Consider the following 21,789-nt stretch of genomic DNA (forward strand, 5'->3'; position numbering starts at 1 on the left):
ATAAAAATAATAATAATAATAATAAAATAATCCTAAGGACTTCCCTGAGCAAATGTTGGATCTTTAAGCATGAACTAACATTGAGCAGTGCCAGTTTGCTAGAGAATAAACAACATTCTTAAGCACAGACAGACAGCATCTCTTGGCTGGGCAGCATCTGAGAGCATAGGTGATTGTTTTCGACCACAGGCTGTCTCTATTAGTACCTTAAAACTATCATTTTTCATCATACTCATCATGTATACCTATCCATTAAGACTTATAAGCTATCCAACTATGTAACTTACATTATCCTTATATTAAAGAGGGTTACTACACCACTTTAAACAAGTAGAGGATAATAAAAAATTCCCAGAGTTTGTTAACAGTTCACTAATGGCTTTAACAAAAATAACTTTGCTTCCTGTTGTTGAGTACAGCTTTCATGCTATATAAATTACTCCATGGCTAGCTATAGGTATGTATATGAGTGTGTTGGTGAGATGCATTATAGTATGATGTATAGACGAGCCTTTATCACATGACTGATCACAGACATGAACAGGAAACTGGCGGGACCTCACACCTGTGCCCTCGACCCTTGCCTCCGTGCCCGGCCAAACCCAAGCAATCACTCCTTGTCCTCGGGGAATAAAGTTGAGGACGTCACTTTCATGAACTTTAAAAAAACTTAGGCACACTGCAATTACATATGATAACCTGGCAGGACTTTATATATATACGTGTACCCTCACTGAACCAAATTTAGACCATGACCAAAAAACCCAATCCTCACGTGCCCTCACCGTACCCACTTTAGACCACGACCAAAAACCACGCAATCGTCATAAATTTGAAGAAGCTTTTGTATGAACTCAAGAAAATTTCAGCACAGTGCAAATAAATATGATATAACCTGGCAGGACTTTATATATATATATGTGTGTGTGCCCTCACTGAACCAAATTTAAACCTTGACCAAAAAATACCCAATTGTCACATAATATCAGATGAGGAAGTCCCTTTTACGAACTTGGGAAAATTTCGGCACAGTGCAAATACATATGATATAACCTGGCAGGACTTTATATATATGTGTGTGTGCCCTCACTGAACCAAATTTAAACCTTGACCAAAAAATACCCAATCCTCACATGATATCAAGTTCTGACGTCCCTTTTACGAGGTTGAAAAAAATGAAGCACAATGCAATTACATATGATATAACCTGGCAGGACTATGTATGCATGCCCTCACTAAACCCAAATTTAGATCATGACCAAAAAATATCACCCAACCATCAGTCATCCTTTTACAAACTTAAAATATTTCTGTACACGATAAGATTATACGAACGATAAATTTGGAGGGTTCCGCATCCTTAGTTGATAAAACACTCGGGAAAAGAGGAAAGCCATGTTCCCTGTGTCATATCTGAGCAAGACGAGTCAAGTCCGAAAACTCTAGCATCCAAGAATGAGCCGAGAGGAACAGAATAGGGATAACCAGGAGGAGGGTTTCAATGCCTTTCCCTGAGCCTTCCTTCACAGACACCAGCACTCTATCATCATATATGGTGTGAATGTATGGCCAATATTCTCAAACACTTAAGGGCTTACACACCCACACTTGGTAAGGCTTTGGTATAGAGATTATGAGGGTACTTCCATTGGTAGTTTATGAGCCAAGTGATAGTTTGACAAGGCTTTCGTAGAGGCTGTGTCAGTATGTCCATGGGTAGTTTTATGAGCCTAGTAATAGTTCGACAAGGCTTTCGTAGAGGCTGTGTCAGTATGTCCATGGGTAGTTTTATGAGCCTAGTAATAGTTCGACAAGGCTTTCATAGAGGCTGTGTCAGTATGTCCATGGGTAGTCATGTAAGCCTAGTGATAGTACGACAAGGCTTTCATGAAGGCTGTGTCAGTATGTCCATGGGTAGTTTTATGAGCCTAGTAATAGTTTGACAAGGCTTCTGCACCATGAATGTGAAAAAACACTCCTGAGAACCCAGCTAACCTCCTTTGTGACCTTTGGAAATAGTTGTGGGTATTGCCATGTGATACTTTGACAAGGCTCCTGCACCACGAACATCAAAACCACTCATGAGAACCCGCCTAACCTCCTCCGTGGCCTTGTGAAATAGTAGTTGCGAGCCAAAAGCATCTGAGAATACCCGCCAATACCTGCCTATGTTAAAAAGTCTGGCTGTGTAGCAAGCTCCCCCTCGGCCCTCCTTACCCCTCATGCCTGTCCCGTCCCAACTCAGTTGTTGCGGTTGAACTTGGCCTGTGCTCCCTGCCGCTTGTGTTCGTTCTTGTGTACCATCTTGTGCCTGTATTGGCTGCTCTGGGCCCGGCCATGGTTGGTGTCCTCCTTGACTGTGGATGGAAGGTAAGAAAAGTGTTAGAAAAAGGAGGGCAAGTCTTTCTCGGAGGTTTTTGCATCATGTGGCTAACGGGTCAACCTCCTAACAGGCCCTGAAACACAGCACACTCCCTTGTAACTTTCCCTTGTCCTTGTATAGTCCATAGATATACAGAACAAAAGGCATTACATATTATAGCTAACACATTAACCTCTTAAAAAGCCCATAAACATGACACACTACGGCACATTTTACTCGCATTTCTCTCCCATAAAAACGTTCCATTTCTATCCTCTGGTCCATAGATATACATAACAAAAGCATGACATAATATAACTATCTGGGCAACCTCTTTGGAAGTCCATAAACACAACATACACGCTTCCCAATACTCACATTTTCCTCCCTTGTATCCTCCCCTGTCCTCGTCCCCTTCGCCGTGCCTCCATCCCTTGCCGCTGTGCTTGTTGCTGGCCACCTTGGGTCTGCCGGGGCCACCTTCACCTCTGCCTCCACCACCTACACCTCCTCCGCCTCCCTCCTCTACTCCGTTCACCACCATCGGCCTCCTCCACATCTGGTCTCCTCCGCCACCACCTCCGCCTCCTCCTCCTCCTCCTCCTCGACCTCTGTAGCTGTAAATGAAATGGAGTTGATGTGAATAAGATTAAGTGGAATATAAGAGTTCACGGTTATTTTTCCATTGTTTTCTTTTGTATGTAATGTTAGAGGATGGAAGTTGGGGACAGACTAAAGCACCCACCCTCTGTTGTAGTCCCTGTCCCTTCTCCTCTGCTCTGCCCGCTGCCTTATCATTTCCGGGTTCTCACAGAAGGGCTGGAAGGCTGGCCGGTGCTGTGGGTGATTCTGTGGGTGTCGTGAGGTGCCGTATGGTTGTGGATAAGGCTGTTGTGGCTGGTCCTCCCTCCCCTCCACCCCAGTCTCCCTCTCTGGCGTGGGTGTGTGTGACTTGCCGCCGCGCTTGTTGTGTGAGCTTGTGAAGACTCGCTGGACCCCTCGTGTGCTGGATTTTGGCACGTTTGGCTTGGCTCCACTGTGCCGCCCTCTGGAACATGGCAAAGGTTTAGAATTAATGGTTGTTGTTAGATTGTTTTGTTGTAGTGTTTGAACCCACTGTAACATGGTCAGATAAGTGCCATATATACATAGCTATACATACATACATGGATATTCATACATACATACACACACAGAGACACCATCACCATCACAATAATTTTCATCACCATCATTAGATTTAGTTTTAAGCATTTATTTATTTACATTTCTTTTCTACTACTACTACTACTACTAACACATTCTCTCTCTCTCTCTCTCTCTCTCTTAGTCTGGACCATAGGATCTGTGTGGTCTGAATATCTTTGTAAATCTCTCTCTCTCACCCTCTCTGCTGTACACCATTGACGATAGCTCCAGACTCCTGTTGTTTTGCCGCCTCATCCTCCCCCTCCTCCTCGCTCTTCTCCTCCTCCGACTGGTGGCCGTAGACGATGCCAGTGTTGAGGCGGCCTGCTCCTATGATGCCCGGACGTCTGATAAGGGAAATAAATATGAATAGATTAAGTTACAATAGGGGAAGGTCTTTATACTATAATGTCAATCTATTCAATTTTCTTATATATATTTTTTCCTTTTAATTTCTTCCTTTTGCATAAGTACTTGGTGACTGAAGATGATACCAAAAACTAATAACAATGACCTTAACTAATTCTAACTGTACCCTGACCTAACCTAACCTAACCATAGTGTCAATCTGTTTCTATTTTCTTATATATATTTTTTCCCTTTAATTTATTCCTTTTGCATAAGTACTTAGTGACTGAAGATGATACCAAGAACTAATTACAATGACCTTAAATATTTCTAACTGTACCCTGACCTAACCTAAACTGACCTGACCTCTCGCACACTTCTTGACCACCTTTTCTGGGCTAAAGTCATCAATAAATAACTGAAGATAAAAAAAAATAAGTAACCTGACCTTCCCTAATGCTCACTCTGACCTGACCTCACCTCCTAACCACCCTCTGCAAGCCAAGGTCATCAATAAGTCAATCACTTAAGATGCAAAATAACAAAAAAACACTGACCTCTACTAAGCCTAATACATCCTTGACCTGACATGACCTCACACTCACCTCCTGACTACCTTCTCCTTGACCTGACCTCACCTAACCACCCTCTGCAAGCCAAGGTCATCAATAAATAAATCACTTAAGATGCAAAATAACAATCAAACAACACTGACCTCTAATAAGCCTAACACATCCTTGACCTGACACGACCTCACACTCACTTCCTGACCACCTTCTCCGGGCCCAGGTCATCAATGTCTCCGGTCTCGTTGTCGTCGTAGGTGTCGTCATACTCATCCTCGTAGTCCCAGGGTCGGTAGTTCTCCTCCTCGGCCTCGTAGCGCATCTCGTCCTCGTAAATGCTGGTGCCTCCCCGCTCCTCGTATTGCCTCCCGATCTCCTTCAGCTGTGGGGGGAGGACAATGGTGTAGTGGGGACGTATTTAGTGGCCTTTCTTGTATATATTTCTCCCTTAACCCACTTCTTGTACTGTCTTTCTACCTCCTTTAGCTGCATGGGGAGACATTGTTCTGATGGGGAGATACTTGGTGGTCTTTCTTACAATATTCCTCCCTCTATGCAATTTATCCTTGTCTAAGTGGGGAGATATTTAGTGGTGTTTCTTTTAAATATTTCTCCCTTAACACTCTTCTTGTACTGCCTTCCTATGTCCTTCAGCTGCAGAGGGTGACAATAGAGTTATATTTCTTTTATATATCTCTCCCTTAACCCCTTTTATCCTTGCTATAGATATTTGGTTCTCTCTCTTTTGTTTTTCCCTTTCTTATATTCCTCTCTTTATCCTTGTTACACCTAGAGGGGAAATCTTTAATTCTTTTTTTTTATACTAGTCCTCCCTTTATCCCCTTATCCTAATCTGTTTTTCTTTCTGTTATTTACCTTACTTCATCTATACCCTTACCCTGCCACCCTATCCTACCCTGCTCCTACCAATATCCTTCTCACCACCAGCCTCATCCTTCTAAAACAACATCCTCTTTGCCATATATCATCACACACACACCTCTATTCCTATCATCAACATCCCCACCCCCACCCAGCCTCACCTTCTCCACCACCGCCTCGTCCTTCTCGTACAGCACACCCGTTGTCGTCACCTTCTTCTTCCCCTTGTGTATCTTGGAGCGGTCAACGTCTGGCCGCGTGAACATGTCAAACTCATCGTTGTCGTACACATTCGAACGCTGCTCCAAAATACCAGTCGAGGGCAGTGGTTGGGTTTCCTGGGGGCATTTATTAATTTATATATTGATTAAATATATTACTTGGATTAGATTTATTGGCATTGCCGACTCTCATACGGTAAAAGATGCTGCCATTCTAACTGACTGAACGTGATACAACATACTGCACATTCCTACATAGTTCCCGTATTTCAATCCCTGCGGTTATTACAGTAAATGATCTTTGGAAACAGGCTTGATAGATGACGGAATGGGATGAAATGGTTAAGAGGATACATACCTCCGAGGAAGGTGGAGGGGGTGTGGGAGGGCGCAGGGGGGCGGTGCGGTCGAGGGAGGCCAGGGAGGGGGGCAAGTTGTCCTCCAGCAGGGCGTTGATCACCTCCTCGGGCTGGTGGTTGTAGTACCTGAAGGAGGGAAGGGGAAAGAGGTTGAAAATGGGTTGATTAATTATGGGCTGTGGAGGAGTGAAGAAGTTTGATTATAGGATGCAAAGGTTTATGAGGTGAATAAGTAGCTATACCATCACACATGTTCAATATTTCTCAACACAATATATAAAATGAGTGAAAATATTAAAACACACACAAGGATAATTTCAGAAGCAAAAAAATAACACAAGCATCCTACCCCTCATTCCCCCCCGACCTCAACTTGACCTGACCTGAGACACTCCCTGATGAAGCCGGCACCAAGGTCGGGCAGCAGCTCTTGGACGCTGGACACGCCCGCCGCCACGTCTAGGTCAGGCGTGGCCCCCGACCCCTCCTGGGCATACCCGTTCATGCCGCTCGAGTCCATGGAGTCCTGCCGAGAGAAAAAGGTGTGTGTGTGTGTGTGTGTGTGTGTGTGACTACCTCCTTAAACCCATCCTCAGACTCTCTTCAATCCAATGTTTCCTTTCTCTTCCTTGCTCAAATTCTCCCATTCATTGTCCTGCCGAGAGAAAAAGGTGTGTGTGTGTGTGACTACCTCCTTAAACCCATCCTCAGACTCTCTTCAATCCAATGTTTCCTTTCTCTTCCTTGCTCAAATTCTCCCATTCATTGTCCTGCCGAGAGAAAAAGGTGTGTGTGTGTGTGTGTGACTACCTCCTTAAACCCATCCTCAGACTCTCTTCAATCCAATGTTTCCTTTCTCTTCCTTGCTCAAATTCTCCCATTCATTGTCCTGCCGAGAGAAAAAGGTGTGTGTTTGTGTGTGACTACCTCCTTAAACCCATCCTCAGACTCTCTTCAATCCAATGTTTCCTTTCTCTTCCTTGCTCAAATTCTCCCATTCATTGTCCTGCCGAGAGAAAAAGGTGTGTGTGTGTGTGTGCCATCCTCAGACTCTCTTCAATCCAATGTTTCCTTCTCTCCTTGCTCAAATTTCTCCCCATTCATTTGCTGCCGAAGAAAAAAGGTGTGTGTGTGTGTGACTACCTCCTTAAACCCATCCTCAGATGTTTCCTTCTCTTTCCTTGCTCAATTCCCATTCATTGTCCTGCTGAGAGAAAAGGTGTGTGTGTGTGTGTGTGACTACCTCCTTACCCATCCTCAGACTCTCTTCAATCCAATGCCATTCATTGTCCTGCCGAGAAAAAGGTGTGTGTGTGTGTGTGTGTCATCCTCAGACTCTCTTCAATCCAATGTTTCCTTTCTCTTCCTTGCTCAAATTCTCCCATTCATTGTCCTGCCGAGAGAAAAAGGTGTGTGTGTGTGTGTGTGACTACCTCCTTAAACCCATCCTCAGACTCTCTTCAATCCAATGTTTCCTTTCTCTTCCTTGCTCAAATTCTCCCATTCATTGTCCTGCCGAGAGAAAAAGGTGTGTGTGTGTGTGTGTGTGTGTGACTACCTCCTTAAACCCATCCTCAGACTCTCCTCAATCCAATGTTTCCTTTCTCTTCCTTGCTCAAATTCTCTCATCCATTGTTTCCTCTCCTAACACCTCCCTTTCCCTTCTCTCCCTTCCTCCCTCAATTTCTCCCATCCATTGTCTTATCTCCTAACTCCTCCCTTTCCTGTCCCTACAGATTTCCTTCCTCAGCACTTCTTCCTTTCCCTTCCTTCCTTCCTTCCTACTACAAACTCTCTTCTCTTTCCTTCTACAAACTCCTTTCCTTGACACTTCTTTCTTTCCCTTCCTTCCTTTCTACTACAGACTCTTCCCTTCCTTTCCTCAACACTTCTTTCCCTTCCTTCCTTCCTACTACAGACTCTTCCTTTCCCTTCCTTCCTTCCTACTACAGACTCTTCCCTTCCCCTCTTTCCTTTCCTTCCTTAACAATTCTTTCTTACCCTTCCTTCCTCCCTCCCTCAGGCTCTATTCCCTTCCCCTACAGCCTAGAGACCCCCTTCCTCAAATACTTCTTTCCCTTCCTTCCTTCCTCCCTTGCTCAGGATCTATTCCCTTCCCCTACCACCTACAGCTCCCTTTCCTCAATACTCCTTTCTCTTTCCCATCCTTCCTTCCTTCCCTCAGTCTCTCCCTTACCTGTGATGGCTGTGGTGGGTTAGGGAGGGACAGCTGCATCAGGGGTAAGGTCATGCCGGCCCTTGGAAGACTGTCCATCTCCTTCAGCACTGTGGTTATCGCCTCACTGATGAAGTTGAGGCTGGTAACGTCGCCGCCCTTCTCCTGTGGGTGGTGGTGGTGAATGGTGGTGTTAGTGGTGAGAGACAAGGCATGAGTGGTGGTTGGTGGTGGTTATGGGTGGGTGATGAAGAAAGGCAATGAATGGTGATGTTAAATGAGACTGTTTTAGCATAGTGAGAATTGGTGATGATGAATGGTGGTGTTAGTGATGAGAGGCAAGGCATGAGTGGTGGTTGGTGGTAGTTATGGGTGGGTGATGATGAAAGGCAATGAATGGTGATGTTAAATGGGACTGGATTAGCATACCGAGAATAAGGACGAAATTTCAAAGCCATCAAATCTATAACAAACAGCAAAGCAAGAACCGACCACAGAAGTCAAATTTAAAATGTATCGATTCACTACTAATTTCTTTCTTTCCTTCTTCTATCTTTTTCTTGAACCACACTCCCAAAAACCTCCCTGGAGTGAATGGTGACGGCGACACTGATAATGCTAGTAAAGACGAGGCTCACCGTGAAGGTCTGAAGGTCCGCGGCGATGGGGTAGGCAGAGCAGTAGTCGGTGATGAAGATTCTCTCAGCGACACACGTGGACATGGAGTTCAGGAACCTCTCGACGCACACCCCCGCCACGGCTGTTCCCAACCTGCCGAGGGCGACGAGGGGGGAAGGTGAAGAGGCGATGTTAGTGGTGGTGGTGATGGTGGTCTGTAACATTCTTTTAACCCGGTAGCAGCGACGGGGCAAATTTGTGGCTTTACCGTGTACCAGCAACAGGCCAAATTTTTGCCATGATATAAACCCCCCAAAATAGATGATGTACCACAAATGCGTTTATATATATTATGTAATAGTTTGCGTGAGTGATGATTTTTTCTCATTATTCTTGCTTAGAGGGGCCTTTAAGAAACATGATCCCCGTAGCTATTGGGTTAAAGCATAGCAAACAAAATATAAATAAAACCCATCAAGTAAATCAACTAACTCCATAAAAATGCGCAGTAACTATGTATTATACTAAAACTTCCAAGCAACCAAAATCCGAACCCAACCCAACAACACCCACTCACTTGTCTTCCTGGAGGGGGGCGAGGCACTTGTGGTTGAGGAGAGCCCTGAAGGTGGCCAGCATGGAGGACCTCATCATGTTAATCTCCTTGACCACGCGAGGGCTGAGCTCGGACCCGGGGCTCAGGTCGCTCAGCTGACTGGTGATGGCCGGGACCACTTGTTCGTAGAAGGAGGATATCCTGACGAGGGAGGGAGAGACTGGTTATAGATTTGAGGTTAAGGGATTGTTACACTGGGCAAATTTTCCATGGATCTTCAGTCAAACCATGATTTCTGCTATCATTTGTTTCTTGTTATTGCTGCTGCTGATGGTGAGTAATACCGTCATCCTTCAGTGAAATCTACCGTAGCTTTGGAAGATAGTGGACACGTCAGAAATCCACGGAAATATGAGAACCACGCCAGCGGAAATCGTGGTTTAACTGAAGATCCACGGAAAATTTGCCCAGCATAATAGCCCCTTTACAGAGACAGAGAGAGATGATGTAGATGAAAGAATAAATATACAAAGAGAGTAGAAGAGAAACGGACCAATGGTTATAAATAAAAGCTTACAGAGATGAAGGAATAGGAATACAAAGAGAGCAGAGGAGCGACGCACACAGTTCAGAGCATTACTAAAAGGCTTCAAAATTACAGTGAGGGACATACAAAAGAGTGAAGATTAAGTATACTGTCCTAATGCAGCAATTACCACCACCATCACACCCTATGCTCACCTCAGTTCGTCCACCTCCTCCAGGAAGTATTTTGAGGCCGCAGGGTGCAGGGACAGGAAGAGGTGGAGGGAGGAGAAGGTGTCTAGGAGGAAGAGCACCACCGTTTGCAGGTCCGACTCTGAAAGGTTCTCGGTCACTGCGTCGAGAGGAACAGGAATGCCGCAGTCTGACACCCCAAGCCGGTCCTCAACGCCCTCTAGTGCCTGGGGAAGATGTGTTGGTTACTCTCTCTCTCTCTCTCTCTCTCTCTCTCTCTCTCTAAAGGATAAATAATGATTCTCTCTCAAGGATAGTGACATAAGGCCTCTGTTTCTTTCTTCTCTCACTCTCTCTCTCTCGCATTTTCTTATTAGTTTTACCTTTCCTTCCTTCCTTCTTTTCATTTATTTTTTCCTTTTTTACCCCTTTTCTCTCTCTCTCTCTCTCTCTCTCTCTCTCTCTCTCTCTCTCTCTGTCTCTGTTAATAGCTTTACCTTTCCTTCTTTTTCATTTACTTACTTCTTTTTCTTCACCATTATCCATTCTTTTATTTTTTTTTCTCTCTCTCTAAAATAAATAAACAAATAAATAAATAAGTCTACCCACAACACATCCGCCTCACAACCGCCTTCTCACCCTGGCGATGGATGAGACAGTGTGGGTGAGGTCCTTGTAGTACTCTGGCTGGTGGCGGAACACACTGGCCATCAGGCGGGACAGGATGGGGCTGCAGGAGGGGCCGTACACCACGCTCAGGTCCAGCAGCTTGCACACGTCCAGGAGGAAGTTCTCGTAGATCATCTGTGCGAAGACTGTCGGAGTGATGTGGCAGGTCTGTAGGGGAGGGAAAACACACACCATTAAATCCCTTGACTGAGGATTTCCTACAAGAAGACATCACCAAGCTACAGGAATGGAACAAAAAGTGGCTGCTATGATTCAATGCAGAAAACTGTAAAGTCCTGCCTTGGGAGGGGATATCCAACACATCAATACCACATGGGTAACACTCCACTATCCACCACAGAGGCACACACCATTAATCCCTTAACTGTGGATTTCCTACAAGAAGACATCACCAAGCTACAGGAATGGAACAAAAAGTGGCTGCTATGATTCAATGCAGAAAACTGTAAAGTCCTGCCTTGGGAGGGGATATCCAACACATCAATACCACATGGGTAACACTCCACTATCCACCACAGAGGCACACACCATTAATCCCTTGACTGTGGATTTCCTACAAGAAGGCATCACCAAGCTACAGGAATGGAACAAAAAGTGGCTGCTACAATTCAGTGAAGAAAACTGTAAAGTCCTGCATCTTGGGAGGGGATATCCAGCACACCAATACCACATGGGAAACACTCCACTATCCATCACAGAGGCAGAGAACGACCTGGGAGTATATGTTAGCAGACTACTAGGGAAAGCAAAATCCGTTCCAATCGCAGCGGACGGGTTAATCGCAGGCTTAGATATTCACTACCAGCCTGAATCATCCTCATACATCGCAGCAGCCACTATAAATAAAATTCGCCTGTGCCAGTATCGATTTGGGGTTGGCGATGAGGCACCTAAAAAAAAAATTAATAATAAATAAAAAATAAAAAAAAGGGCTACAGGCATAACCTTAAAAGAAATAATAATAATAATAATAATAATAATAATAATAATAATAATAATAATAATAATAATAATAATAATAATAATAATAATAATAATAATAATAATAATAGTAATAGTAATAATAATAATAATAATAATAATAATAATAATAATAATAATAATAATAATAATAATAATAATAATAATAATAATAATAATAATAATAATAATAATAACAATAAACAAATAAATAAAAAATCCTCACCGATGACTCCCGCGGGGTAGCCATGCGGATGTAGATGAGGAGGACGAGGCGGTGCAGCGAAGCGGACATCTCCTGACAGAGGTCGTCCACCCGCTGCTCCTCGTACCACCTGGGGCAGCCCGAGAGGTAGGACTCCAGACACACGTGGACAGCCGGGTCATACACCATCTGTGACCAAAATCTGAGGAGGAGGAAGAGGAGGAGGAGGAGGAATGAGGGAAGGGGCTGAAATAAGGATAACTTGGAGGAGGCAATATATGAAGAGGAAGGAGGAATGAATAAGGAGAGGAAAGAATTAATGTGGAAAGGGAATGAATGAATGGGGGAAGGGGATGAAATAAGGGGAGCTTGGAGGAGGCAATATATGAAGAGGAAGGAGGAATGAATAAGGAGAGGAAAGAATTAATGTGGAAAGGGAATGAATGAATGGGGGAAGGGGATGAAATAAGGGGAGCTTGGAGGAGGCAATATATGAAGAGGAAGGAGGAATGAATAAGGAGAGGAAAGAATTAATGTGGAAAGGGAATGAATGAATGGGGGAAGGGGATGAAATAAGGGGAGCTTGGAGGCAATATATGAAGAGGAAGGAGGAATGAATAAGGAAAGGAAAGAATTAATGTGGAAAGGGAATGAATGAATGGGGGAAGGGGCTGAAATAAGGGGAGCTTGGAGGAGGCAATATATGAAGAGGAAGGAGGAATGAATAAGGAGAGGAAAGAATTAATGTGGAAAGGGAATGAATGAATGGGGGAAGGGGATGAAATAAGGGGAGCTTGGAGGAGGCAATATATGAAGAGGAAGGAGGAATGAATAAGGAGAGGAAAGAATTAATGTGGAAAGGGAATGAATGAATGGGGGAAGGGGATGAAATAAGGGGAGCTTGGAGGAGGCAATATATGAAGAGGAAGGAGGAATGAATAAGGAGAGGAAAGAATTAATGTGGAAAGGGAATGAATGAATGGGGGAAGGGGATGAAATAAGGGGAGCTTGGAGGAGGCAATATATGAAGAGGAAGGAGGAATGAATAAGGAGAGGAAAGAATTAATGTGGAAAGGGAATGAATGAATGGGGGAAGGGGATGAAATGAGGGGAGCTTGGAGGAGGCAATATATGAAGAGAAGGAGGAATGAATAAGGAGAGGAAAGAATTAATGTGGAAAGGGAATGAATGAATGGGGGAAGGGGATGAAATGAGGGGAGCTTGGAGGAGGCAATATATGAAGAGGAAGGAGGAATGAATAAAGGAAGGAAAGAATTAATGTGGAAAGGGAATGAATGAATGGGGGAAGGGGACAGTCTTGGGAGGAAGGAGGAGGTAATATAGAAATGGGACAGAATTTACTTGTGGTGAGGCAGGTGCAGGAGGCTCTTCAGGTCCTCCTCCAGAAGCTCCATTTGTTCTATCCAGGACTCGCTGGCTCCTGCGGGCGGCGGGGAGCCATCGGGCATGACTTGCGGGGGCGGCCGGACATACTTGAGGTACGAGCCCTTCTTGGTCCAACACTGATGCTACAAAGAGAAAGACAGAGGGAGATGCTGAAGTTAGTATTGTCATATGCTTCCGCCTCTCACATCAGCTATTTTCAAAGGCCAAAAGGGAGATCAAATGGGTCCTCATGAGTGTGTTTTTAGGTTCATAGTACAGCAGAAGGGTTGACCTACCACCAGGGTCATAAAACTACCCCTGGAAATGCCCAAAACTCTGATGAAAAAGGTCAAAAGGGAGATCAACTGGGTCCTCACGAGTGTTTTTTAAGTTCATGGTACGGCGGAAGAGTTAACCTACCACCAGGGTCATAAAACTACTACTGGAAATGCCCAAAACTCCTATGAAAAAGGTCAAAAGGGAGATCAACTGGGTTCTCACGAGCATTCTTTTAGTTTCATGGTACAGCGGAAGGGTTAACCTACCACCAGGGTCATAAAACTACCCCTGGAAATGCCCAAAACTCCTATGAAAGCCATGTCAAATATGTGCTTGAGTGCTGAAATGTTTAAGAATATGTCCCTAAGATTCTTTTCCTATGATAATGGAGACAGACTGAAAGCTAAAAGAATATAGACATACATAAATAAGTCCACAAATCCTGCTCTTTTGTCAGGAAGGAAACTAAGACCCTACCCTACACCTCCTGCCCCACCCACTCACCAAAGCAGGGACTCTCCTCTCCGGGCCCTGGCTTGTGAGGGTGATGTATTTGATGTCCAGTGGCTCGCCGACCACCTCTGTGCTGTCCTGTGATAAAGAAAGGGGGATTAGTGTGGCTGGGTCATTTTTTTTTAGTGTGAATAGGGAAGGGAAGGGAAGGGAGGGGAAGGAAAGGGAAGGTAAAGGAAGGAAAATGTAGATGAAGGAAGGGAATGAAAGGAAATGGAGGGAAGGGAAAGAAAGAGAAGGGAAGGGAAATGTAAGTCAAGGAAGGGAAGGGAGGGACAGGGAGAGGATGGAAAGAGAAGGGAAATGTAAGTGAAGGAAGCCAAGGGAAAGGAAGGGAAAGGAATGGAAGGGAAGGAAAGGGAGAGGATGGAAAGAGAAGGGAAATTTAAGTGAATGAAGGCAAGGGAAAGGAAGGGAAGGAAAGGAAGGGAAGGTAAAGCATGTTGTTTTCAGTATAAGTAAATCCATTCTGTAAATTGTGAGTAATGTCCTTTCTTTTTTGTGTTAGTATATCCTTCTCCTTATTGCAAGCACATTCTCCTCCCTTAACTCTCCATGGCAACTGTACTAAAATACCATAAATTCCACTGCTGCAACTGGCCACATATTAAACTCAGGAGGCAAAGGAAACATAATAATGAAGAAGAAAAGTAGACAGAGGGAGGCATCTAAATATATAAAAAAAACAGGAGTGGGAGAGAATTGATAACAGGGGTGAAACATGTGGTGTAATATTTGTTTCTGCTTCTCTGTTTCAACTAGACTAAATATGTGTTGCTATCTGTCCTGTTCTGTTTCTGTTTCCTTCTCTGTTTCAACTAGACTAAAATATGTGTTGCTATCTGTCCTGTTCTGTTTCTGTTTCCTTCTCTGTTTCAACTAGACTAAATATGTGTTGCTATCTGTCCCCTTCTGTTTCTGTTTCCTTCTCTGTTTCAACTAGACTAAAATATGTGTTGCTATCTGTCCCCTTCTGTTTCTGTTTCCTTCTCTGTTTCAACTAGACTAAATATGTGTTGCTATCTGTCCTGTTCTGTTTCTGTTTCCTTCTCTGTTTCAACTAGACTAAATATGTGTTGCTATCTGTCCTGTTCTGTTTCTGTTTCCTTCTCTGTTTCAACTAGACTAAATATGTGTTGCTATCTGTCCTGTTCTGTTTCTGTTTCCTTCTCTGTTTCAACTACACTAAATATGTGTTGCTATCTGTCCTGTTGTTTCTGTTTCCTTCTCTGTTTCAACTAGACTTAATATGTGTTGCTATCTGTCCCCTTCTGTTTCTGTTTCCTTCTCTGTTTCAACTAGACTTAATATGTGTTGCTATCTGTCCCCTTCTGTTTCTGTTTCCTTCTCTGTTTCAACTAGACTAAATATGTGTTGCTATCTGTCCTGTTCTGTTTCTGTTGCCTTCTCTGTTTCAACTAGACTAAAATATGTGTTGCTATCTGTCCCCTTCTGTTTCTGTTTCCTTCTCTGTTTCAACAAGAGTAGGATATGTGGTCCAATATGTTTCCCTTCTGTTTCTGTTTCCTTCTCTGTTTCAACAAGATTAGGATATGTGGTGCAATATGTTTCCCTTCTGTTTCTTTCTCTCTATTATATGTTGCAATCTGTTCCCCTTCTGTTTCAACAAGACTATGACATGTGTTGGAATCTGTCTCTCTTCTATTTTTGCTTCAACAGGACTGAGACATGAGGTGCAATCTTTCCCCCTGATAACAGCTGGCAACAGGGAGAGAGAGAGAGAGAGAGAGAGAGAGAGAGAGAGAGAGATACCAACCTAACCGGAGTAGGAGGGAAGTGAATACAGGACTGAGACATGTAGTGCAATCTGTCCCCCTGACAACAGCTGGCAACAGAGAGAGAGATGCCAACCTAACATTAGAAGGAGGGAACTGAATACAGGACTGAGACATGTGGTGCAATCTGTCCCTTCTGATAACAGCTGCCAAGAGAGAGAGAGAGAGGGAAACTAACCTAACACTAATCCATCACTGACAGGTATACAACCCTACATATGGGGGCACAGTATAGCCAATTTACCATACATAACATAACTCTTAAAGGGAAATTTCAGGCCACTGAGTTGAAATAAATATAAAAAACTGCAAAAATAAGTGTTTGTCTACCCTTCCATCTCTTATCCTCAGTAAACAGGGTGTGTATGGATGCTTGAAAGGGTAATACATGGAAAAATATCACAGAAAAACAGTAAAAAAAACATAGCTAAACATCCCTTACATTTTGCCCCTTCAATTTTAATTACCCTGTTTATGTTTAGTAAGTCCATGTGTCACCAGGATACATAGCATGCATATGTATCCTTAACCTTATGAAACCGTCAATAATCCAAATAAAACAGGATTAAAACACTGAGGAATGACCAGAATCACACCCAGACCCCCATGGCAATATTACCCTATTTATATATACGTCCATGTGTCACCCAGGATACACATAGCACGCATATATGTATCCTAAACCATATAAAACAGTAAATAAACCCAATAAAACAGGATTAAAACACTGAGAAATGGCCAGAATCATACCCATACCCCCTGCTTATGTATATGCCCATGTGTCACCCATGATACATAGCAAGCATATATGTATCCAAAACCTTACCAAACACTAAATAAACCCAAGAAAACAGGATTAATACACTGAGAAATGACCAGAATCACACCCTAGCCCCTATGGCCCACCCCCCTCCTTAAGCATACGCCCATGTGTCACCCAGGATACATAGATCGAATATATGTATCCTAAACCTCATGAAACACTGAATAAAACAGAGAAAACATGATTAATAAACTGAGATATGGCCGGACCCATCACCATAACACTTGTCAAATATACGTCTATGTGTCACCCAGGATACATAGCACCCATATAAGTATCCGAAACCTTACAAAACGCTAAATAAACCCAATAAAACAGGATTAAAACAATGAAAAATGACCAGAATCACACCCTTCCTTATGGCACCTCCCACGTATCACACCTTTTCCTTGGGTATGGTGGTCTTGGGCCCCCTCTTGGGTATGGCCCCAGTGCAGCTCATATTCTAAGGACACAGGACACAGGGGAGACAGGACACACGGGGCAGGCTATGTGGTGAGCGGTTGCGAGGAGTGGCAGCACCAGCAGGAGAGAGGTGCAGTGAGCAGTGCGGTGCTGTTGCTGTGGCTGAATGCTGATGTTGATGATGATGGTTGATTCTCCTATTTTTTCCGGGGGTTTTATTTATTTTCCCCCTCTTCCTCTTCTTTTCCCTTATTTCTCATTTCTCCTCCCCCTCTTTCATTTCTTAGTTCCTTTTCCTCTTTTTTTCCGCGGTTTTATAAGTTTCCTATAAATTTTCCTCTTCCTCTTCCTCTTCTTCTCTCTTATTTCTCCTTTCTCCTCCTCCTCTTTCATTTCTTAATTGCCTTTCCTTCCCTTTCAGCGGATTTATCAGTCTCCCATTTATTTTCCTAGCTCCTCCTCCTCCTCCTCCTCTTCCTCTCTCTTATTTCTCCTTTCTCCTCCTCCTCTTTCATTTCTATAGTTCCCTTTCCTTCTCTTTCCGCGGATTTATCAGTTTCCTATTTTTTTTCCTCCTCCTCCTCCTCTTCTTCCTCCCAGATCATCCTAATTAAGTTATTTTTTTCTGTCAACTAGCTGATCTTTAATTCCTTCCTTTTTTTCTTTTTTCCTTCTCCTCTTCCCGCAATTTTATCAGTTTCTTATTTCTTCTCCTATTCCTCTTCCTTCGATCTATTTCCTCTTTTTCCTCCTCCTCCTTCTCTTTTTCATTTCTTTTTAATCTTACATCTCCTCCACCTCCTCTTCTTCCTGCAAGATGCTCTCTCTCTCTCTCTCTCTCTCTCTCTCTCTCTCTCTCTCTCTCTCTCTCTCTCTCTCTCTCTCTCTCTCTCTCTCTCTCTCTCTCTCGTTGTTTACCTGCAACAATAAACTATCAATCAATCAATCAATCTCTCTCTCTCTCTCTCTCTCGTAAATCTTGACAAACTTTGAGATGGGAGACAAAAATGGTGTTATATGGAAGCCACGACAATGTATTAACCTATAGCCAGGAGACATAGAAATGATGACATGGGTATACGTCAATGGTTTAGTTCCTTTATTTACTTCTGTACTTTTATAATACACTTGTAGGATGCTGGAGCCGGTGTGGTGTCATATCCGGTGTGGCCTGATCTTACAAGACACCCCAATCCCTTGCCACGCAGACACGTTGAAGGTATAGTAAGGACACTGCACTGTATCCATTACTGCAGAGATTGTGGTAAGAGAAGGAAGCGTCTAAGAATGCCCACCAAAGACACCGCTAGTCCCGCTGGAGGTGTCTTGCTGGGCGTGATGGGGAATATAATTATAGTGACCGCGGGAGACATGTTCCTGAGCAGCACCCAGCGGCATATTCCCAATCTCTTTACGGGTAGGCAATGTGGTTTCTCAGTGAAGACGCTCGCCTGTACCTTCGAAACTAACCAAGGGGTGTTCTAGAAAATACTCCCATTGTAATTCCCACTAAAAATTACCTAGTATATTCCCAATCTCTCAACGGGTATGTGGTTCCTCAGTGAAGACGCTGGCCTGTACCTTCTAACTAACCAAGGGGTGTTCTGGAAAATACTCCCATTGTAATTCCCACTCAAAATTACCATAGATATTCCCAATCTCTCAATGGGTATGTGGTTCCTCAGTGAAGACGCTCGCCTGTACCTTCGAAACTAACCAAGGGGTGTTCTGGAAAATACTCCCATTGTAATTCCCACTCAAAATTACCTTGTATTACCATAATTATACCTACTCTAACCTAATTTATCATAACCTAACCTAACTTGCCATGTTCAAGAGCGGACGCCACATACCCGTACAGAGAAGGAAAATACGCCACCCGGCCTGCATGGTATACTTATGACTGCTATGTGTAAGAGAGCATCAATACTTTTAACCGGGAAATACAATAAGAATAATTAGAAGAGGATTACGGGGTTAGTTTGTGAGCCTAAACCCGCGTGTCACCCAAGGCTCAGTGCGCGGGGAGGTGACCATCACGCAGACACTTCAGGAATATGCAACCGGGCGATGAGGCAAGGCAGACACCTGATAGACCCGCTGGAGGTGCCTTCCTGGATGTGAGAGGGGGTCCTGTACTGACCATGTGGAGAGGCCGAAAGGGGAAGGGGTGGGGGAGTGGAGGACGTGTCTTGGGCGTAGCGGGGGGAGGGGGGGGGGGCAACATGAATGGGATATGTGCGAGTCGTGTAGACTATATACCCTGGGCGCGGGTCTCAGCTCGTCACCTTGTCGCCCCAGTGGTCGTCGGCGAAGAGGTCCGTGAGGGACGGAAAGTCAAACTCCTTGCGGAAAAATGACACTCCTGACCCCTGGTAGCTCTGGCCTGGCGACGGGGCGGGGGACGGGGCGAGGTACACTGGAGAGGTCGGGGCAAGGTATATTGGTGCCGGGGCCGGGGACGGGGCGCTGTAGCTTGGTGATGGGGCAGGGGGAGCTCCGTAACTCTGTGATGGAGCTGGTGACGGGGCAGGAGGAGCCCCGTAGCTTTGCGACGGGGCCGGGGCCGGGGAACTATAGCTTGGTGACGGGGCAGGAGGAGGACCATAGCTTTGTGACGGGGCGGGAGATGGGGCGCTATAGCTTGGTGACGGGGCAGGAGGAGCCCCGTAGCTTTGCGACGGGGCGGGAGATGGGGCGCTATAGCTTGGTGACGGGGCAGGAGGAGCCCCGTAACTTTGCGACGGGGCCGGGGACGGGGAACTATAGCTCGGTGACGGGGCGGGAGACGGGGCGCTGTAGCTTGGTGACGGGGCGGGTGGAGCTCCATAACTTGGTGACGGGGCGGGCGACGGGGCACTATAACTTGGTGATGGGGCGGGGGGAGCACCATAACTTTGTGATGGAGCTGGTGACGGGGCGCTGTAACTTGGTGAGGGTGCAGGGGGGGCACCGTAGCTTTGTGACGGGGCGGGAGATGGGGCGCTATAGCTCGGTGACGGGGCAGGTGGAGCACCATAGCTTTGTGACGGGGCTGGTGATGGGGCGCTGTAACTTGGGGACGGGGCGGGGGGAGCACCGTAGCTTTGCGATGGGGCAGGAGATGGGGCGCTGTAACTTGGGGATGGGGCGGGAGGAGCACCGTAGCTTTGCGAGGGGGCGGGAGATGGGGCGCTGTAACTTGGGGAGGGGGCGGGGGGAGCACCGTAGCTTTGCGATGGGGCAGGAGATGGGGCGCTGTAACTTGGGGACGGGGCGGGCGGGGCACCGTAGCTTTGCGACGGGGCAGGAGATGGGGCGCTGTAACTTGGGGACGGGGCAGGAGGGGCACCGTAGCTTTGCGACGGGGCAGGAGATGGGGCGCTGTAACTTGGGGACGGGGCAGGAGGGGCATCGTAGCTTTGCGACGGGGCAGGAGGGGCACCGTAGCTCTGTGACGGGGCAGGTGATGGGGCGCTGTAACTTGGTGACGGGGCAGGCGGAGCACCATAACTCTGCGACGGGGCAGGCGACGGGGCACTGTAGCTTGGTGACGGTGCAGGAGGGGCACCATAACTCTGCGACGGGGAGGGCGACGGGGCACTATAGCTTGGTGACGGGGCGGGAGGGGCACCATAACTCTGCGACGGGGCGGGCGACGGGGCACTTTAACTTGGTGACGGGGCGGGAGGGGCACCATAACTCTGTGACGGGGCGGGGGACGGGGCACTATAACTTGGTGACGGGGCGGGAGGGGCACCATAACTCTGTGACGGGGCTGGCGACGGGGCACTATAGCTTGGTGACGGGGCGGGCGGGGCATCGTAGCTTTGCGACGGGGCAGGAGATGGGGCGCTGTAACTTGGGGACGGGGCGGGAGGAGCACCGTAGCTTTGCGACGGGGCAGGAGATGGGGCGCTGTAACTTGGGGACGGGGCAGGAGGAGCACCGTAGCTTTGCGACGGGGCAGGAGATGGGGCGCTGTAGCTTGGTGACGGGACAGGAGGGGCACCGTAGCTTTGTGACGGGGCGGGCGACGGGGCACTGTAACTTGGTGAAGGGGCAGGTGATGGGGCGCTGTAACTTGGTGACGGGGCAGGGGGAGCATCATAACTCTGCGACGGAGCTGGCGACGGGGCACTATAGCTTGGTGACGGGGCGGGAGGGGCACCATAACTCTGTGACGGGGCGGGCGACGGGGCAGAGTAGCTTGGTGACGGGGCGGGTGGGGCGCCATAACCTGAATTATCTAACGGAAGGGGGTCGGAGGGAGGGGGCAGGTAGCCCTGATCGGGGCCTGAGTAGGATGGTGAGGGGGATGGTGAAGGCGCAGAATAGGATGGTGAGGAGGATGGTGAAGGCGCAGAATAGGATGGTGAGGGGGATGGTGAAGGCGCAGAATAGGATGGTGAGGGGGATGGTGAAGGCGCAGAATAGGATGGTGAGGGGGATGGTGAAGGCGCAGAATAGGAAGGTGAAGGTGATGGTGCAGAATAGGATGGTGAAGGAGCAGAATAGGATGGTGACGGGGATGGTGAAGAATAGGATGGTGAAGGAGCAGAATAGGATGGTGACGGGGATGGTGAGGGGGCAGAATAGGATGGTGACGGGGATGGTGAGGGGGCAGAATAGGATGGTGACGGGGATGGTGAGGGGGCAGAATAGGAGGGCGAGGGTGCAGGTAGGGAGAAGAGGGGCGCGGGCGGGGGATAGGACCCAAAACTCCCGAAGTCCGCTATGTCATCGAAGGAAGGGAAGGG

General features: G+C 46.3%; 3 protein-coding genes and 1 long non-coding RNA gene across 5 annotated transcripts in view; 1 reads left to right on the forward strand and 3 right to left on the reverse strand.

Moving 5' to 3' along the window:
* Window positions 1-354: 354 nt before the first annotated feature.
* Window positions 355-17,218, reverse strand: LOC127005362 (activating signal cointegrator 1 complex subunit 2-like). 2 transcript variants are annotated; one of them, XR_007758439.1, is made up of 18 exons: window positions 17,028-17,218; window positions 14,018-14,104; window positions 13,211-13,377; window positions 11,870-12,050; window positions 10,633-10,830; window positions 10,018-10,220; window positions 9,298-9,477; window positions 8,741-8,873; window positions 8,124-8,267; window positions 6,310-6,452; window positions 5,926-6,052; window positions 5,508-5,684; window positions 4,662-4,846; window positions 3,748-3,897; window positions 3,108-3,410; window positions 2,741-2,979; window positions 1,054-2,357; window positions 355-895 (listed from the first exon to the last, which is right to left on the reverse strand). XR_007758439.1 is itself a non-coding variant. In XM_050874153.1 (17 exons), the coding sequence occupies exons 1-17, from the start codon at window positions 17,085-17,087 to the stop codon at window positions 2,242-2,244; spliced, it is 2,793 nt and encodes a 930-aa protein (XP_050730110.1). In that variant the 5' UTR covers window positions 17,088-17,218; the 3' UTR covers window positions 355-2,241. The 2 variants fall into 2 exon arrangements, 1 of the variants encoding a protein (XP_050730110.1); XM_050874153.1 differs by having other exon boundaries at window positions 355-2,357.
* On the forward strand, window positions 6,459-8,115 carry LOC127005369 (uncharacterized). Its single transcript, XR_007758446.1, has 3 exons — window positions 6,459-6,599; window positions 6,713-6,833; window positions 7,336-8,115. It is a non-coding gene; the product is annotated as an uncharacterized LOC127005369 (long non-coding RNA).
* Window positions 17,219-18,135: 917 nt separating the features above from the next.
* Window positions 18,136-20,697, reverse strand: LOC127005731 (uncharacterized; the record flags this gene model as incomplete). The annotated part of the gene is made up of 1 exon (XM_050874843.1): window positions 18,136-20,697. A coding segment is annotated over one exon (1,371 nt), but the record flags the coding sequence as incomplete, so codon positions are not given.
* LOC127005732 (uncharacterized) overlaps window positions 20,654-21,789 on the reverse strand; it is a 7,364-nt gene continuing 6,228 nt past the window's right edge. Inside the window, exons 2-4 of the mRNA XM_050874844.1 lie at window positions 21,284-21,789; window positions 20,979-21,089; window positions 20,654-20,947 (exon numbers count right to left, since the gene is read on the reverse strand). The exon at window positions 21,284-21,789 is cut by the window's right edge and continues 999 nt beyond it. Of these exons, the coding sequence (XP_050730801.1) occupies window positions 20,698-20,947; window positions 20,979-21,089; window positions 21,284-21,789 (867 nt within the window). The 3' untranslated portion in view covers window positions 20,654-20,697. The remainder of the gene's footprint in view (window positions 20,948-20,978; window positions 21,090-21,283) is intronic.

This window comes from Eriocheir sinensis, chromosome 30, assembly GCF_024679095.1.
Source record: "Eriocheir sinensis breed Jianghai 21 chromosome 30, ASM2467909v1, whole genome shotgun sequence".
NCBI lineage: Eukaryota > Metazoa > Arthropoda > Malacostraca > Decapoda > Varunidae > Eriocheir > Eriocheir sinensis.

Excerpts from the sequence above, each read along its gene's own strand:
- LOC127005362 (XM_050874153.1), bottom strand. The coding sequence starts at position 17,087 with ATGAGCTGCACTGGGGCCATACCCAAGAGGGGGCCCAAGACCACCATA. Across the intron at positions 8,268-8,740 it reads CGGACCTTCAGACCTTCACG|GAGAAGGGCGGCGACGTTAC; the intron begins GTGAGCCTCGTC and ends CACCACCCACAG. Across the intron at positions 2,358-2,740 it reads AGGATACAAGGGAGGAAAAT|TCAAGGAGGACACCAACCAT; the intron begins GTGAGTATTGGG and ends TTCCATCCACAG.